Source organism: Ochlerotatus camptorhynchus, unplaced genomic scaffold (assembly GCF_037179485.1).
Source record: "Ochlerotatus camptorhynchus isolate MF236.1 unplaced genomic scaffold, CSIRO-AGI_Acam_v1.1 ptg000289l, whole genome shotgun sequence".
Taxonomy (NCBI): Eukaryota; Metazoa; Arthropoda; class Insecta; order Diptera; family Culicidae; genus Ochlerotatus; species Ochlerotatus camptorhynchus.
The window spans coordinates 600,967-621,173 of NW_027040778.1; the positions used below are offsets into that span (position 1 = coordinate 600,967).

Consider the following 20,207-nt stretch of genomic DNA (forward strand, 5'->3'; position numbering starts at 1 on the left):
ATTAAACACTTTATGATCAGAAATGTTATTACCAACAATCAATACGAAACTAACGATTTTAAATTGGCTCACTACTTGACTAGCCTATTGGTCCCAATCAAATCGATAAACGTACCCCATTCTAGTATAAATTCCAGTACTACACTATGTTTGTTTTGATTCACTATGAAAGTTTGACAGATAAAATGAGGGGTTCGTGGATTTTCATATGTTTCGAGGGGTGCATTGATTAGCTAGGGACCGAAGCTGAGCCAAAAAGTTGAGCTCGTTTCTTCGGGACCTACTAGTCTTAGAGTTACCTCTATGTTATTACTAGGACATCGTATGACAGAGACTGTCATATGACATTTTAGTTTGATACTGTACTATGATAGCTTGTTTTGCAAGTGTCGGAGGCAAAGGCAGTCAATTATCACAAAAAAAAAACTCGTCTACCGCGACCGCTTACAAGACTGCTTCTAGGTATTTTCAGGAAAAAATAAAATCCCCTGAAGATTCCTGGTTTTCCATGTAGTCGGTTTGGTCATAAACTGTATATTGAATCTTTCGCTTTAAACGTTCATATCGAACATAAGTGTGAGATAATAATTGAATGAGTCTAGAACATCTACTAACATTTATTTGGAGTGCCTTCGGAACGACTACTTTTCTTCACTTTGGTCACTTTATAGTCATTTTTTCACAACTATAAGTCACTGTTTGATCACTTATTTCTTCAACATGGTCACTAAAATCACTGTTTTTGACAGCATTGATCGCAACCAGCCCTGTTTCCAGAGCTGGGGTGTCCGGTACACTACGGCAAAATATTTCTCTTATCCGTGGACGAAAGCCTATTGAAAATCAAGAACCAACCCCTTTCCAACAGCATCAAACAAAAACATCCCACCATCCAGACCCCCAGCCCGTAGAACAACATCAAAACATGATCGATGTCTACGGCCACTATTTCCAGATCGTTCTTGTCGCACTTGGGCTTATCGGTGAAATACATCTTCTGCTGGTAGCGTCCGATGCCCGTTTCCACCGTCTTCCTAAGTGTGATGCGGAACATTTCCTTGAACGGACTGCCCTTTCGCAGTGGAATGTGCATCGGTCGGATCGGATTCAGGAAAGTTTCCTGCAGGTCGCAAATTTCCTTATCGGTAAACGTCTGCTTCACCAGCGGGTAGGCGTAGGCTGTATCGCACTGAAACGCATAGCCTCCACGTTTGACCCAGGAGATGCCTTCGGTAACGTTCATGAAGTTGTTTTCTCCGTTCAGAATCTTCCTGTGGTATAGTTCGATGGCTACGGGATCTTTGGTTCTCTGAAATAAGAGTTCCATACAATAAGGAAAGGAATTCACACGAGGGGAATTACATTGAGATAGTCCGCATTGTAGGCCAGATCTTCGACGATCACTTTCAGGTTACTGTCCAGCAGATGCTGCAGCGTGGACATGGTCTTCCGAGGAACAATCAAGAGATAACCGACTATGTACGCTGAATAGAACTGCCAAATCAACACAGAGAACAGGAGCGAACTGATTAGAGCAATCCGGGTGGAACTGAGATGGGTTCTGCAGTGTGTGCCTGAAATGATCACTATTTGCCGAACGGTTCAACCAAATCATGCACAAACTAACCTTGCTGAAAGAGAATTCCGAATACGGTTAGCCACGCCAGCCCACGATTATCGACAATCTGCCGGTCGCCGTACAGCTTAATGCCTTCTCCGCAAAAGCTGCCAAACACGATGCCCACTGCCAGGAAGTTAATCACTAACACCGCAATCCACAGTTCCATGTGAAAAGGTTGCAGAAAGAAGTAGCGACCTTGGAAAATTCGTGGATGACGGAATACTATGAGCATCCTGCTGGATCAAACTTCGATTAGTATCGACCGGAATGCTTCTGTTCTGACATTCAACCTTACCTAGACGAGCTAACTGTAACGGTATAGTCAAATATACCAATTCTTTCCTGGGTGTACGTCAGAACATTGATGGATAAATCGACATGCTTTGTGGCTACCTGACCAATGATTCCAAAGCTAGACCGTCCATCCGTATTCGACAAACCCCAGGAAGACGATCGAACGAATTTAATTCTGAAAGGAGTAAACTTTTCTGTAAGAATCCTACACATTCTGGAATAGTCGACATACGAGAAATTGTGTTTTAACATTACGAACTCCAGCATCCGGTATCCGAACCTATGAAGAGCGTACCTAGTAATTGGGTCATTACTAGTTAAATGTTCCAAAAGTGTAGTATGGTGAACTTGGTCCAGTGGCTGAAATTGATCACATTTGAAACAACTACACCATTGTTGACAAACCTTGCACTGACGGTTACAGCAGCCTTGAGTGGAATGCCTCCAAAATCGAACCTCCGTTCGTATTCGGTCTGATTGACGACGACATCGAATCCTCCCACCGTGCTCCAGGTACCCATGTTCGTGACATTGAGGGCAGCTCCGTGCCTTATCGAAGGACTGAAAATGTCGTACACATCGTAGATCACGTCCAAATATTTTCCACGTTCAACTACCAATGTAACTTTCGCATCTATATTTAAATTTTGCTCGTTCAAAAGACAGGAAGCCGTATCCACGGAGTCAGCACCAAACAACAGCCAGTGATACGAAGCGTTGAAGTATTCGTGGTTCGATACCACCTCGAATAGTTTCGTCGTTCCCGGACAACTCAAATCGATGGAAGCTCCCAACTTATGGTAGTCGTATCGCATCACGTGACTGTGGTTCCAGCGGGCCTCCGTAATGTTGGAAATGTTTTCAAAGTGTATTTTTCCCGGGTATGAACGGGTGATTTCCAGGGATAAACTGAGAATATCTACATCGGGAAATTAATTTGTGTTTGCTTCTACTCATGTACAGAGAAATCACCATCATTCTGATCCAAACAATGGAAAATTGTTGCAATCCTAAGATGTTGCCACTGCAAGTAATCCTTGAGTAAATTGGCATTAAATTCTGCATCGATGGAGTGCCTCAGAAGCAGTACAATAGCGAGCAATTTCATTTTGAACCAACTCTCCCAACCAAAACTGCACTGAGTTACAAATATGTAGGCTATCTAAATGGAAGAAAATTTTAAACCTGAGGCGAACATGATTTTTTAATGAATCGAACAAACCACAACCAGAGGTGATTTAAATTGACAGCAAAATTGAGCCGCAACGTTCCATTCCTTTGCACCGCAAATTGTCTCTAAGTGATTTTAAATATTCAACAAGCTACTATTTACTCATGGAAATCACTTAGTTGGACAGTAACAGTAACAACAGACAACTTTTTATAACTCGATATTGAAGGGACCATTTAGCTATAGAATTTTCGATTTATAGAATAAACAATTTTTTGGTCTATAATTTCAAGAATAATTCCGAATTACTCCATTTACTGGAATATCTGGCCTTATTTGCTCATATGAATTCGAAAAATGGTTCAAGGATCTATTTATTAAAGTTCTGAGTAGTTAAATTATAATATTAAGCCAATATACACAAAACACGCTACAGGGCTCTAGACACGAATGTCACAGAAGTGATAAAGTGTCACTAATAAATAATAATAATAATAATAATAATAATAATAATAATAATAATAATAATAATAATAATAATAATAATAATAATAATAATAATAATAATAATAATAATAATAATAATAATAATAATAATAATAATAATAATAATAATAATAATAATAATAATAATAATAATAATAATAATAATAATAATAATAATAATAATAATAATAATAATAATAATAATAATAATAATAATAATAATAATAATAATAATAATAATAATAATAATAATAATAATAATAATAATAATAATAATAATAATAATAATAATAATAAAAATAATAACGCTACAGGGCTGCCCAGCTGGGTGACATGCCGCCATGTTATTGAAACCAACATCTGAAACGTCACAATTCCAGTGTGAACTGCAAAAATGGCGTGTCTAAAATGTCTTATTTTTATCAAATGAAATTATTTTCCCTTTTATGCCATATAAATGGTTGACTTCGTGGCAGAAAATAATATTTTATGAGTCCTAAGTTTATTTTTCACAAAATGTAAGCAAAAATATTAAGAATATCCATAATATCAGTCAGGCCTTTTTTGAAATTCTGGCTTGAATCTTCTATTTGTTTACAAATTATGAGCTGTCAGTGGGGCCCACAATTCGCGGGCCCGCAGCGATGTTAGCTCTTTTCAAGCCAAGGCAAACAAGATAGGGATGCCACCCAGCTGGGGCTGCCAGTTATTGACATTTCATTAAACAAGATATCAAAGATTCTGGTCATTTCTGGATGTCACTAGCCCAGACTTAAATAAATTTTGACAAGCTTCCTTACACAGTTATGTTTTATGATTTTAAAAACTTAGATATTTGGCACATAACATATGTGGAGCTCGATCATCAAAAATCTACCCTTTTTCAGTGATTTCAAGTGGTATAGAAAGACATCGATCTGTCAATTTGATTATACCAACTGTAAAATGATAAAGGGGATCAAGGAGGCAGTAAATTCTTTTAAAACAATTCTAACATGGTTTATAATTCTATGTGTTCTTAGCACTCCTGAACTCCTGTCTTACTGTTTCTTTAACCATTTGTGTCGATTATTTATAATTATATATCAAGCTTTAAGAAATCCATCACAGCAAAACTGTGGTAAACTTAGATGAAAAATGTATGTAACATTTCCTTCTTTGGACTTTTTCTATTTTTTTTTTTTTAACCAATCGCATCAAACTTTGATTTCATTGGATGTCATAGGAGGAAAAATACGACCACGTAAATTTGGATCTAAGTGCTTACATTTCGAAGTCCAGGGAGAAGCAGCAAAATTTTGCAACAAGTTGTCAAGGTTTACACAGAAGTACCATTTGAAAAATATGCAGTGTTTTGAGCTGACATTGACACGTTCCATTCGCAAGAATTTTGCAATCAGGACGATAAATAGATACCTGTAATACCCAAGATTTCAACCCTCCCTATGTTTCTCAATTGCCGTCAATTGAAAGTTTCTTCTCAAATCCCAACACAAAGAACTGCTCCAATTACTTTGTAGCAAAAACCGTGGTAAAGTTTATCCTGGTTGATCGAAAAGGCAAAGGGCAACAAACTTTTTTTGGACCACTATGGCAAAGGTCCTAGGGTAGGACTCACAACTAGCTGTTTCAAAGTTAAGCACTATTTACAAACGAAAATAATCGTTTGGTTCTATTGGAAGTTGTTTTGTTCATAGTATTTTTTTAGAAAAAAAAATGCCTTTTTTTAATGTAAACGTTAATATTCATCAACTCGGGGGTTTACGATCGACAAATCGCCTACGATGAATTTTTCTTCATTTATCGTCAACAGTCACTCGTCAGCTGGCAGAATAAGTGGAGTGAAGGGAGTTTGGGACGATGGCTATTCTCGATCATCCCTAAGGTGTCGACGAGTCCTTGGTTCAAGATGTTGGATGTGGGTCGAGACTTCATTCGTATGATGTCTCGCCTCATGTCCAATCACTATTCGTTAAACGCTCACTTGTTCCGTGTTGGGCTGAAGGACAGCAATCTCTGTGAATGTGGACAAGGTTACCAGGACGCAGATCACATTATTTGGTCTTGTGCTGAGCATCGCGGAGTCAGATCTGAACTGTACGATTCCCTTCGGGCTCGAGGTAGACAACCTAATGTTCCAGTTCGGGATATTTTGGCTAGACGCGATCTGGAGTTTATGAAACTCATATATGTTTACTTTAAGAATATTAACATTAGATTGTAAGTTTTATTAACCTTGTGTTTAGTTTGCATTTTGTACGTGTGGGTTTTTTTTATGTTTGTTTTCAAGATGAATAGAAATTAGTTCATGTTTTAGGATTGATTAAATATTTGTATCGTAAACCACATTTCAAACCTCCCTCTCCCTTTTCCCATCCAAAAAAAAAATGTAAATCCCCACTAACCTCGAGACAACCGCGAGTATCCGGTCCAGCTCCTTTAACTTTAAATATAAGACATCTATAATGTATAACAAAAATGATAACTCGGCTCTGTAAAGTTTATTCGATTGAGCCTGTACAAATAAAGTAATTAATAAAAAAAAAAAAATCAACTCGGGGGCAACTTGACATCTCCAGTATATTGCCATAGACAAGTGCACAGGTGAACTTTTGTTCATCTACTGATAAAAAATTGACACAACAGCGGGGCCCTGTTTACTAAAAATGAACACACGAATAATGCTCGCGTCACATTTGAAAAGGGCCTATCAACTTTTGTAAACAACTTCCTAGGTCCTTTTCAAGAGAACCGAAGTACGCCCACGCAAACCAAGAGCACTATCGGGAAGGGGGGAATTTTCTCTACCCGATGGTGTTGTTAGTTTGAATGGGGTATTCGGTTCATACGAAAGGGGCTTAACAAGTTTTGTGTGCAAAAGTTGATAGGCCCGTTTCAAATGTTATGTGAGTATTATTCATGTGTTCATTTTTAGTAAACAGGGCTCCGCTGTTGCGTCACTTTTTGTGGAGTGAGTGAACTCAAATCCATACGTGCACTCGTCTATTGTACCCCGAAAATTTGGTGCTGGTGGTTCTGTCAAACTCACAAATTTCAGAAGTGTTATCTGAATAGGGCGAATTCGGAAATGATGTACTGTAAATACAATTTATTTATTAACAAATAAAAGTTTGAAATGCATCTTATTGTCGCACGCCCGCCAAACCGGACACGCGACGTCCGACGACAAAACTAGTATTAACGACATAGAAACTCCAGTGATCCAAGCGACTGATATCGGTTTGATTGTCAGTAGTATGTACAACACATAATCAGTTTATGAAACTTTTTTTTATTTGGTGTATCGTATGTATTTGAGCAGTACATAACCAGTAGCATATGATTTGTAAAACAAAAATGAATGATTGTCATCGTCAAATTGTTTCGCTTCCTATGTCTCACGGCACAAATTTCTACTCACAACACTCTTCCCAACAAACAATTTGAATTGATCAACAGCTGAATAAGCTATTTTTTATCTGACGGTGCTTACGTTTGCCTAAATAAGCTCTTATTCAACATTCAATGTTTGTTGGGTTTTTGACGGTCTCCTATTCACCAAGAGTGTTTAAATCTATCGCTAAGTTTCTATTAAAAAGGCGTATAAAAACAATTTTGTAACTTCTTTGTGGATAGAATTCTTAATGCTTCCAAAGTTGTTAACATCCCAACAAACAATTTGAGTTGATCAACAGCTGATTAAGCTATTTTTTAGCTGAAGAAGCTTGTTTTTGTCTGAATAAACTCTTATTCAACATTCAATGTTTGTTGGGATGTTCCTCAAGCCAACGTTTCAAATAAAAATCTATGCACATTACCTGAACTCCGAGAAAGGCTCTGATAAGTTTACAGATCTGTAGAAAATATCATACGGGATTCGGAAAGTTCTTAGCACTTCAGGGCAAGAACTTGAGGGAAGTTCCAAAAAATTTAGGAAATTTCAACGAATTTCAAGAAAATTTCAACGCATTTCATGAAAATTCCAACGGGTTTCAAGGCAATTCCAATTCATTTCAAGGAAATTCCAACGAAGTTTATGGAAATTCCGATAAATTTCAAAGAAATTCCTACGAATTTCAAGAAAAATCCTACAACTTTCAAGGAATGCCAAAAATTTCAAAAAAATTCCAAGGAATTTCAAGAAAATTCCAATGAATTTCAAGGTAATTGCAATGAATTCAATGAAATTCTAACGTATTCAACCCAATTCACACAATTTCAAGGAAATGGCAACAATTTCAAGGACATTTCATGAATTTCATGAAAATTCATACGAATTTCAACAAAACTTCATTGAATTTCAAGGAAATTTCTCAAAATTTATAGAAAATAACTAAGAATTTCAACAAAATTCAATCGAATTTTATGGTGGTTCCATAAATTCTTAAAAAAATTTCAACGAACCTCAAGGAAATTCTTAAGAATTTTAAGGAAATGTCATGGATTTTCAAGCAATTTCCAACGAATTATAAGAAAATTCAAACAATTTCAAAGGAAATTCTTTCGAAATTCAAGGAAATTCCAATGAATTTCAAGGATATTCCTATCCATTTCAAGGACATTCTTACGAATTTCTAGTGAGCCAATTTAAAATCGTTAGTTTCGTATTGATTGTTGGTACTATTCTTTCACTCCACCGAAAAATCTCATAAAAAACTGTCAATATTTGCTGAAAGAGATTTTTTTTTTGCTGAGTATACAACCAACAATCAATTCGAAACTAACGATTTTAAATTGGCTCACTACTTGACTAGCCTATTGGTCCCAAGCAAATCGATTAACGTATTCCATTCTAGTCGAAATTCTAGAACTACACAATGTTTGTTTTGATTCGCTATGAAAGTTTGACAGATAAAATGAGGGGTTAGTGGATTTTCCTATGTTTCGAGGGGTGAATCGATTAGCTTGAGACCAAAGAGAGTACCAGAGCTGAGCCAAAAAGTTGAGCAAGTTATTTCGGGATCTAACCCAATGGGTACGTTAATCGATTTGCTTGGGACCAATAGGCTAGTCAAGTAGTGAGCCAATTTAAAATCGTTAGTTTCGAATTGATTGTTGGTTATACTAAAGAGTATAGACAGATTGAATCCCGCTCAAATTCCTATTCCTACACAAAAACGAAGACAACAAATAAAGAAGACTAGCAACCCTTCCATTTTCTCATACGCACGCTATAAGACAGGTACAATCGCGTCATCTACCGCTCAAAGGTAAATGCTTCGAACAAATTTGATAGCAAAGATTACATCCTCAGAAGAAAAGTTTTTATATTTGTTAATTTTTCTATGCGTCGCCACCTTCACTCAACCGCAGCGCTATTGTACCTGTCACTTGGATTCTGGCAAAGTTGCCAGTCTTCTTGACATGATGTCTTCGACAAAACACAAACTCCAGTTAACAAATAACATTTTTTTATATAAGACCACGTAGTCCTACGTCACCATTGCGTACAACCCAATAGGGCTGTCCCTTGTAGTTTTTTTTTATTATTTTCTTAGGAATTTGCTTGAATTATATCATAATACCGTCAGTTAGATTTTAAGCAAACCCCACTCGTATCAATATGTTAACGCAAAGGGGAATTATTGACAATAATATTGGAGATGTGAATACAGAAATATTGTCAATATCGATGCATTGACGTCAATTTAGAATGACAATACGATTATTATCAATAAAAGCAATCGTGTAGGGTCCACTTGAGACCTCTTTCTAGTGTTTTCTTAGAACTTGCTCTATAATGAGCCTGAAAATCGTTTGCAGAACTCTTCAACGCACTTCAAATTATTTTTTTTTTGCAGAATTACATAGGAATTCCCAGGAGATTTTTCCGAAAAATTCACTTGGAGTTTACTTTCAGCATTCACTTTGTATTCTCCACAAATTCCCATTGAATGATTCAAAAAATTCCTTTTTAGTTTTGCTCAGGACTGCGATACATAGATGCCCCTCACAATTTTGCAACTCTTATTTGAATTCTCCAAAAATTACCACCGGAACATGACTGCAAGTCCCGTGAAATGTTCCTTGCAATTCCGTTGGAATAATCCTTGGAAATAAATTCCCACGGAACCCTAGGAATTACTTTGAAATACTTCTCAGTATCCTTTGGAATTATTCTCAGAATTTTCAATGAATTCATCTCCGAATGCTTTTTGAATTTTACTCCTTCCCTTGGAATTCTACTCACTTTGAATTTTCCATAAGAATTCGCATGTAGTGAAATAATAAATGTGATAGATTTATCATTAAAACCTATTTGGCATTCAAGTCAGAACCCAAGTAACCAAAACTCCTGATAAAGGGTTATTTGTGGCTTAAGCAGCTTGGTTGAAGGTGGTCTATAGAATTCTAAGCAGCCTCATTTTTAAGTCGTTATAAGAACTTGAAAGTTCCGGTACCATAATTGAAGATTATTCTAAGCAGCTTCTGGCAGAACTTGAACGGAACTTTTAGGAAACAAATTAAAAAAAAATTTTGTCCTCTACACCAATTTTATATTTAGTTTGCACTTTTGTGAAAGTTAATTCTAAAGTCAGGTATGAAGTGTATTGATTTATCAGTATTAGTAGTAGAGAATTGGAGCTGTTTGAAGAATTCAACCCAGTTCTTACGCGTGAGAGCCCCAGCACGAACCGCTACATCATCTGAGATATATTAAAGTGAGCTGTAGTCCCGTCTTGTTGGAGTTTTCAGTGCCAGCTGACTGACTTGAATACGACACACAACACCTTAATGAATTTTAAATTGGTGTTTGCCAGCAGGGTATTCCAACACACTTGTAGCGCAGTTATTAGCGTTCGTAGATTGCATGCCAAACACACGGGTTCGAATCCAGGAAATTGTTCTTTATTTTTTATGTTTGGATGGAATCTTGATGGACTGCATAAATGTAAGAAATATGATTTATTTGATGACCCACTGATCATTTCATATTTACGTACATTAATTTTTGTTCCTAAAAAAGACTTAAGCGGATTGCTTCATGTGGCCTATGACGGACCTTTTTAGAAACTTTCAAGTTACTAAGAAGTTCCGCAGGGAACTTTTAAAATACTTCAAAGTTGCTAAGAAGTTCCACTGGGAACTTTGTTGTGGCCATGTTTTCAGCTTTGCTTGAAGTTACTAAGAAGTACTTAGGGATACTTTTTGGGGCTTCTTTTGAACTTCAAGAGCCTGAAGTTCCTCGTGTGCTTTCTATAGCTTCTAAATTAGCCAGAAAGTGGTGTTGGAACTTTATATACACTTTATGGAACTTGAAAGTGGGTTTTATCGTTGAATGTGGAACTTTTGATGGCTTGGGAAGAAAGTACTGTCGGAACTTTATTTGAACTTTATGGAACTTGAAAGATCTGTCGGAACTTTAATTGGACTTTATGGAACTTGAAAGTTCTGTCAGAGTTCCTTTGAAGTTTTCCTGGAATTATTTTCAGATTTATTTGTTAATACTCCTTTTAGTATACTTCCGAAGTATTCTCAAAAAATTCCCATGCAAATATGCTCTAGATTCTTTTTCTCCCTGAAACTTCTTGAAATTATCCCCAGAAATCCTTTGGAATTCTGCTTTCAATTTACTTGGAGTCCTCTTCAGAATTCCTTAGGAGTTAACTTCAGAAATTCGTATGAATTTGCATTCAAATTTCTTTCGAATATTATTCAGGGTGCTATGATTTTTGCCCAACAAAAGTACTCAGTGTGCGACAGTTTGATTGCGAGAGCCGGTGAGTGTGAAACAAAGTATGCTTCTCTATCTTGATAATAAACGGAAAACAATCTTTAATCACTGCCTTACCGTTTATCTTTCATAATTCAAGCATTCTGCTTTCCATTTACGACGACAGGATAATGTGACCATGTAATGGTCAACGAAGCACAATTGCACTATTTGCTTTGAAACTCGTACAACAGTTGCCCTTTCATCGCGTTCCAAAACATACCTACAATGAAACCGGCGGTGATATTTCTCCATCTTCTCATCCATGTGAATGTGACACATAGTTACTTCAACCATCGATTGATTCTTGATTTCACTACTCGAGAACGCATAAATGCAGTGATTTCATTCCAGTGCGATCCTTCGATGTCGATGTCCTGGCTAAAGGACCTGAACGCCAATTTGTCGGGTTCCTTCCACAGTTTCGACGTTGCTTCATCTAAATTCTATTCCGATCATCACCGATTCATGACCACAGGACACCACCGCTTTGGTTTGGTAGTGGACTGGAGTTGTCCAGAGGTCGTTGGTCTGCTGCAATTTTGCTCCCACCAATCGTACTTCAACGAATCTTACCGGTGGTTGTTGCTGGTTAGCGATGAGAAAGATGGGACTTTTACTTTCTTGGAGAGTCTGAACTTGAACATCGATACACATCTTACATTGGTGGTACCCGAACGGGATTCAGACGCACGCAGTTACGGGATTTATGAAGTATATGGTACAATTCGTAGACGAGGAGGAAAGAATCATGTGGTTAAGGTTGGTGAAGTAGATTCGGTTATGGAGGTCCATTGGACCGGTAGCAGTACCAATACTTATCAACAGCGGAAATGTTTGGATGGAGTGTATCTTCGAGCTGTTGTTGCGGTAAAATGTGTTATAATCTTATAATAATAATATCAATTCTAGTAATTCTTATGACAGGCACCTTCACGTAAGAAACATGTTCTGTGCCAACATCTGTTGAATTTAAATCCACCAAGAGCATACTCCTTCGATCGTATAGGCTATCAAATAGGCGTGTTGCTGAGTCAGCATCTCAACTTCAGGTATACGAATCCTTTGATCGGTAAAGCAACCACTACAGTAACGGTCTACATTTTTACAATAGGATCCAACTCATTATAGCAGATGAATGGCACTTTGACTTGCTGGGAACTAACTCTTCGAAGGGAATCTTTGGTCAACTGCAAAGAAAGATGGTGGATTTCTCCGTTGCGCCGCTATCGCTGGCGAAAGAGCGTTTGGTTGCTTATGATGTTACAGTACCGCTTGGCACAGCAAATTTTGTGACAATTTTCCGGCATCCGAAAAACAGCAATACCCGAAACATTTTCCTACTTCCATTTCAGAATGTCGTTTGGATAGCACTGCTAGTGATTTTGGCTCTCGCGTCTGTAGTTTTACTAGTGGCCTTTCGCGTTGAGCGTCGATCGGATGCCATCTGCAACTGCCAGTTTCTACTGGCCATTCTCGGATTCCTCTGTCAGCAGGCATACTCTGGACGGACATCTGCCATCTCGTCTCGAATCACTATCAAAGCGGTTATTGTGTTCTCCGTCATCATCTACCAATTCTACTCGACTTTCATCATCGGCTACCTATTGGTTTTACCACCGAAGAGTATCCGCACTACGAAACAGTTGCTAGGAAGCGATCTCAAGTACTCGATCGAAGATCTTACGTACAACCATGACTTCTTCAATGTATTTAGCTTTTACTATCCATGTGGGTTTGACTTATAGTCCAATGCACTTTTAGAGAACCAAAGATGCCACTGCGCTGGAGCTGTACAGTCGTAAGATCCTCCCGAATAAGTATGGCTTCACAAACATCAGCACTGGGCTTGGTTATGTTCGACAAGGCGGTCATGCCTTCCATTGTGATTCCTCCTATGCATATACGATGATTTTAGGTTGGAAAGTCAATTCAAATGTCACCCACATTTTTTACAGTTGCAGCTTTTCAGAATCCTTCGACGAGCACCAGATCTGTGAGCTTCAGGAAATATCGCTCTATCCGTCTCGTCCGCTGTATGTTCCGGTACCGAAGGGAAGCCCGTTGAAGGAGATCTTCCGAGTTTCACTCAGACGGATGCTGGAAACAAGTGTAGCCGGGTACTTCAAGAGGATTTTTTTCCCAAGCAAGCCCCAATGCATGAAAAAGGATTTTGCATTTGTACAGGTGAGCTTTGGGGATATCGCTAGCTTGTATTGGCTACTGGCAGTTGGAGCGATTTTCGGGATAGCGGTTTTACTAGTGGAAGTGGTTGAGTTTCGAATCCGGAGGTACCTGGAGATGAGGCATTTCCTGCGGCAGTATCCCGTTTGGTTGGATTGACTTGCTTGCACTGAGTGAGGTATAAAAAATAACTTACAATGACAATTTTACACCTTTACACACACAGTTTGAGCCACTCCTTTCGTATGCTTATCAATCATGAGTGTAGCCGTATTGAGAGAAGCTACACTATCATCACAGACAAACAGCCATAACACTTACAAGTTGTTCATCGAAATTTAAATGTTTCTTAGTTGGTAGTAGGTACCGCCACCTGTGGCGCACATAGTCAATTCCCTTGCGTTTGACGTCTACACACTACCGCCATCTGTTGAGCGTACTGCCCATCACAGTGTACTCAACAGATGCTGATATTGTTTTACCGACGATGTTTTACAGTTAGAAATATTCGATGAGTTATTTCCGTTTATCCGTGGTATCATGCTAGGTTTGAAAGCACTTCACAATTAGCACTGTTCAGTCACAAAAAGCAGTAGCAGTTTAAATTTACAAGTCACGTGTTAACTGTTGTATTAAATGAAAAAATAAGACACTTAGGAATTTGAATAAAAAATTGCTGATGTTTATACGGAATAATTTTCGATATTTACTGCTTAGCTTGACTTTCCGATATTACGTCCAATATACTTTTTACGATCAATATTTCCTGATATACCTAGTTCGAGAAAATGTATTCAGTGTTGGCAAAATCATCAATCAAATGATGTTTTTCCGTGTTCAAATGCTTTCAGTATCACGTGTGATATTGGATTAAAATATCATACATGATATTGATTTTACAAGCTCCTTTAATATTGTGTCCTATTCACAACATGTAAAAATGAAGTTGAGAGTTGACTCGGCACAAAAATGATTCCATTGCACATCGTTTTCTTAGAAAGAGAAAGTTTAGTGCGCTATCTCTCTTTACTCTTCACCCAATCGGTGTCCGTTCCATAAATCCCGAGGACATTATCTGCCTCGTTTATTATTTTTTACCGTAAGCATAGGGTATTTTTGTTGAAATCAAGTTGACGTTTGCTCTAGTGTCAAACAAAAAAGGAAATCTACCTAGGGTAAACGCTCCTATAGTTGCGGTACGTTAGAAGCGTTAGGTTCCTATAGTTGTGTATTGAGTCTCCATGCACAACTATAGGAACCTAACGCTTCTAACGTACCGGCACCATAGGAACGTTTCCCCTATGGTTGTTTGAAAATTCATTTACGGCAGAGTTGGTTTTACCTAAGAGGAAGAGGAGACAATACGGGGGCGAAAACGAACCACTTTTCTGTCATACGCGAACCAGCTCGTGATTGGCCGATTTGAAGTGCGTAAGGTAGAGATAAAGATAGATATAGATAGAGATAGAGATAGAGATAAAAGAGTAAGAAGCCAGTTGTCTCCTCTTCCTTTTAGGGTTTTACCAACTCGCTTTCCACTTTAAAAAATTAGCAGTATTTTCAGTATTGGAATTTGGTACATTACTATCCGAGCTCGTTTGACCCGAAGTTGATGGCTCTGGATCTATTTCTTGGTGAACCGATGTTTCTAATTGTTCTTGATAATCGGAAGTGCTGCCAGCCAGATTATTATGATTACTATGATTACTATGATTTCTATTATCAAGATGAAGAGTATTATGATGCCAGCACTGTGCTGGCATCATAATACTCTTCATCTTGATAATAGAAATCATAGTAATCATAGTAATCATAATAATCTGGCTCTTATTGTACTGGGTGAGCAAAACGTTTGAAATTTTGAAATTGTTGCGACGGTGGATGTGGTCGCTTGAGATTTAATTGTGACCAATCACCGTAATTAATATTTCCTGACCGGATGCTGGGATCAACACTTATGCCAGGATGATTCTTGGCATCATAAAGAAATAATTTTCTTTATTCCCTTAAAGGCAATTACATTTCACTTTTTACACTGAATCTGAATAACTCCTGTTCTCACCTAGAACCTAACATAAACTACCCTCGCTCCTGCCTCTGCAACTGGTTTTGTTTTTCGTTCCTGCTGTCTCAGCAAAACTCCTCTGGGTGGCAACCGATCGTCAATTGCTAAGTTGACAATTGCTGGTCATCGAATTCTTCGGTTTCCAAAGTGCATTGTCGAGTAAGCATTGGCCTGTTTCCATCCATGTGGTGTGATCTGCTGATTCCTATCGCCAGGTCCATAACTCAACATCCATCGGTTCTGGCTTGGGTTGATTTGTTTGGCCATATTGAGTAGGTCGATGTTGGTTGGCTGGCCTAAATGGCTGATTGGACCCTTGTGCTTGCCTTATTGGATGCTGGTGGCTGTGAGCCTAGGACCATAGGAGGCCTTGCGACATGTTTGTTGTCTCATTCCTCAGTGCACCAGATCGAATGTCCATATTGTGATAATCAAGGCAAAACTGGTACGCACTGCTAAGCGTTTTGCTTAGGGCTTTTTCTCTAAAATAATCAATGTACACCGAGCCTCGTCCTCTTGCGCTTTTAACTTGTGCAAGTGCTGTTATGATTTCAGATGCTTGTCGATTGAATTTTTCCTTAAATTGTCCACGTTGCAGCATGTACAAAATAGTTGTCCAACATATGCGTGTAAAACTCCCTTCGGGTATTGTTTAACACGGTCTCCGCACGATATGTTCACTGCTTTTTCATGATTCGGCAGAACACGTCTTAACGCAATCATTCAAGGCAAAGAAGCGCAATCTGAACCATTTAGGCTCTGAACCATTTGGTGGATTATTTTAACTTTTGGTTAAAATTTGACAGATGAAAAGTTATCGATTAACCCTGCTATCCGAGCATGGTTACTTCTGATAGACAAGAAGTTAAATTTTGACAACCTTGGCTAAGTTCTGCTCGAAAACCAGTCGATCGGCAGCACAGGGATTTTCGAACTTACAGAATAACTTTCGAAATGTCACTTTTAACCACGAGTTAAATTTAACTCGGCAAATGGTTCACAGCCTAACATCGAGCGAGCAAGATTAGTGCTGAACGGAACTTCCCACTAAATTGGAGAAGAGCAAGCAAGAGGCAAACAGATTAGGGAAAAAACCATGATAGAGAAAGATGATTAAACGTCGAAAAGGTCGAATGATACTACAAACGTCAAACCATGTCGAAAGAAGGAAAACCCTTGCGTATTGCATTCAAGTCACATTAAAACAAAACGAAATATTTCATGGTCGAGAACACTTAGCACTGTATCATTAAAAAAAAACACTTTTATTCAGAATTAAAATTATATACTTGCTACTTCAGTAACGTCCGAAAGGTAAAAGAGAGCTTCCATGCTTCCATTTATTAACGTCCTTTTAAACAAACCACCTTGAAGAAATGGATATAGTTCATTCAGGATGGTCAAATCGTAACCAGCACCTAGCCGATTAGCATTCCCAGGTAGCGATAATCACGGGCTACTTAGAGTTGGCTAAAACCTATCTATTTGCTCTGTCATCATCATCACTGACACTAGCGACTTATGAACAATAGTGCATTAGTGACGACGATGATCCCCCGTTCTTGTTCGCATTACTGACGGCAAATATTACCGTCAGCAACCCCGTCGGGCATCGCGTGGAGGTAAGAATCGGAGTTCAGGTGCACAGAGGTCGCAAATCGACTGAAAAAGTGAAAAAGTGTCGTTCGCGGCACTTGGTTTCTTCGGGGTTTTGTCTTCAACTTCCTCGAGATCCTCTTTCCTGGGTTTCTGTTTACGTTTCCTCAGTTTAGATATTCTCTTGGCTACTCTGTCAATTGACCGTCTAAGATAGAGAAGGATGAGCATTATTAATATGATTGTTGTTACTGATAATCCTCCAAAAAGACTCCAAATTCGTATTTCGTTGTTGAACTGTCTTAGAGACACATGATGAAGTAGCTCCCTGTTGCTTAACGTGCGGTTGTCTATCAGCGTAATGTTCAAGTCGTTCTGTAGCCAGCTGTTGATTGGGATGTTATATATTTAGAGCTGTCTGGATGAAGTAAGATGTAGATGAAAATGTGACGTTTCGAGTCGCGTTCGGATGTTAAGCAAAAATCATAAAACTCAAACTCACCACGCTTTGGTTAGAATTGGACCTGGTGAGTTTTGTTAGCTGGATATTCGTAGCTACGATAATATAATAAATCAAGCGTGATCTTGGGCATTGGTGAGATTTAATTTTTTTTTTATATTTTCCCAACACTGAAAATGTTAATTTTTTTTATATTTATTTGTTGACATCAGCATGCTTCAGCATTGCAAATGATGTTTCAAAAGATAACATTATCCATAAAACAAACGTCAAATTAATTAAATATATTTCATAAAATATAGAATAAAAGTGCAAAGTATTGTGCCATGAAACGGAACTAAAATCCAAACGTATGTTAATGTTTACATTGATTTTGGAGCTGTTTATACAGTAACGAGCTTAACAATAATTTTGACGTTGGATAACGTCTTTCGGCAACATACGGGGGTACAAAATTGAAAACCGTCATTTTGGATGCGTTACGAAAAATTAAAAGATTTTGAACGATAATAACTCAACCGTCTCTCGATAGATTTACGAGATAATGGCATCAATCGATTGGAAATATTTCTAGCAATTTGCTGAATGTTTCAAAACTATTGATTTCATTCTGTAAACTATTGAAAAATGGTTAAAAGTAAACCATTGTCTAAAGATGGTGAAAATCGATTGATTTTTTTATATTCTTATACTTTCTCCAACCGAGACATCAGATGCGAGTATCTGACACCTCTGATATTTTCTGTTCTACTATATAAGCGTCTAACAAGGTCACCCGTTCCATCATTGTCTATCCGATCGTCGACCCAGCAACGGCAGCAGAGCAGCGGCAGCAGAGCCTGGGGGCGAAAGGGCAACTACGCCGAGTGCCAGTGCTCCGGTATACTGGGCCGCCGTCATGGAATGCCCAGCTGCTGCAGTTCTCAGTCGGTCGTATTCACCGTCTGCTCCGCAAGGGCAACTACGCCGAGCGCGTTGGAAAAATGGCCCTTTTCAGGGCCACAACATTATCAAGAAAGAGTTTAACGTACGTATGCGAGTATCTGACACCTCTGATATTTTCTGTTCTACTATATAAGCGTCCAACAAGGTCGCCCGTTCCATCATTGTCAACAACATCAGCCCAACAAAACGGCCCTTTTCAGGGCCACCAAACTTTCGCAAAAGAGTTATTAAGGAATATTCCTAAAATATAATATACACAATTAAGTACAACACATAACAGACGTTATCCAACGCCAACCCTGCGGTCGTATCTAGTATACAACCCTTCCAACTTTTTTACTTACACAAGGACGCCAGAATTGAAGCCATTTGAAATTTTGTGAGCATATTTTAATCCCGCAGACATTTTGAAGACAATCCATGTATTGTGAAGACATGATAAAATTGAAGAAGGCTTTTTGAATTTTTAGCAGACCAGTGTAGATTTTTTATACAGAACCAGATTCGAGGGGGCGACACATCTAAATCTCTAATTTAGATGCTCAAAAAATCTCACACTAGCGAATCAATCTTCGAAAAATCTTCTTGCATTTCTCGCATCTACTTGCATCGCGCATCATCTTTTTGTAGGAAATCTTCAGAATCGTCATCAATCTTCTTTCTATCTACTCAGCGTGCGAGCAGCTAGTTACAGCACAACATAATCTTTCCTGCAGCGTAGATAGAGTCGCCCCCCTCGGGTAGATTACCTTTTCGTGGTGACTGGTATAAGATCTACCTCCGAACCCTAGTGCTGACAACTTCAAATTGGGGGAGCATGATTTTTCGGGAATCAAAGGAACACATTTTAGTCCTTGTTACTTTATATACCAAGAGTCGGAGAAGTAGTCACAATGCCTGTTGAATTGTGAAGTTAATTTAAATCAAATTTAAAATTAAATTGGGTAAATTGCTCAGCGCTTATCTACTTTAGTGTAAGGTAAAAGTGGTTGTTGCTGACATTTTATAATGAACTCGGCGGCAAGTTGCGTATCAAATTGACTTGCGCCTAATTTTATTTTATAAAATGCTATGTACGCGTCCGGGAAGAAAAAGAAAAGTTGTTTCGTAAATTTGATGCTGACAGATGTGAGATGTGTGCCAAAGAGTTCGATGGAGGTTTAATGGTGGTTGATTTTGTATTAGGAAGTGTCATGTTCCCTGTTAATGTGTTTTATGCGGTTGTGTACATTTTTCTCCCTTTTCTTTCTTTTCAAAATTTTTCAAAATTTGTTGAAGGTTGTGTTTTAATGGTGATTGGATTTGGTGCGCTTGTTCCTTCTCAGTTAAAGTTAAAAATAATCCGTTTGTTTCCTGCCATGATAATCTCGATCGTGCGTCATCTATTTTGCAGTTTTAGCAACCGGTGAAAACTAACGGTTTTAAATTGGCCTATTGGTCCCAAGCAAATCGATTAACGTACCCCATTCTAGTCGCTATGAAAGTATGACGGATAAAATGAGGGGTTCGTGGATTTTCCTACATTTCGAGGGGTACATCGATTAGCTTGGGACCAAAGATAGTACCAGATCTGAGCCAAAAAGTTGAGCACATTTCTTCGGGAGCTTATGGTCTTATAGTTATTATTATAGTTATCTCTATGGCTTTAGTTAGAACATAAGAAAAGCGATA

At 38.2% G+C, this 20,207-nt stretch overlaps 2 protein-coding genes across 2 annotated transcripts in view; both read left to right on the top strand.

Annotated features, from left to right (window-relative positions):
* The window catches only part of LOC135706709 (cytosolic carboxypeptidase 6-like), a 56,722-nt gene that overhangs the window by 12,608 nt on the left and 23,907 nt on the right, over window positions 1–20,207 (top strand). The gene's annotated exons all lie outside the window — the stretch shown is intronic.
* On the top strand, window positions 12,489–13,629 carry LOC135706712 (ionotropic receptor 75a-like). The gene is made up of 3 exons (XM_065228362.1): window positions 12,489–12,995; window positions 13,051–13,106; window positions 13,245–13,629. The coding sequence occupies exons 1-3, from the start codon at window positions 12,489–12,491 to the stop codon at window positions 13,627–13,629; spliced, it is 948 nt and encodes a 315-aa protein (XP_065084434.1).

Bases quoted from the DNA above. Each gene is read 5' to 3' on its own strand.
- LOC135706712 (XM_065228362.1), top strand. From the start codon at position 12,489: ATGGTGGATTTCTCCGTTGCGCCGCTATCGCTGGCGAAAGAGCGTTTG. The intron at 12,996-13,050 runs GTATTTAGCTTT...ATGCACTTTTAG, and splicing joins ACAACCATGACTTCTTCAAT to AGAACCAAAGATGCCACTGC. The intron at 13,107-13,244 runs GTATGGCTTCAC...CATTTTTTACAG, and splicing joins CGTAAGATCCTCCCGAATAA to TTGCAGCTTTTCAGAATCCT.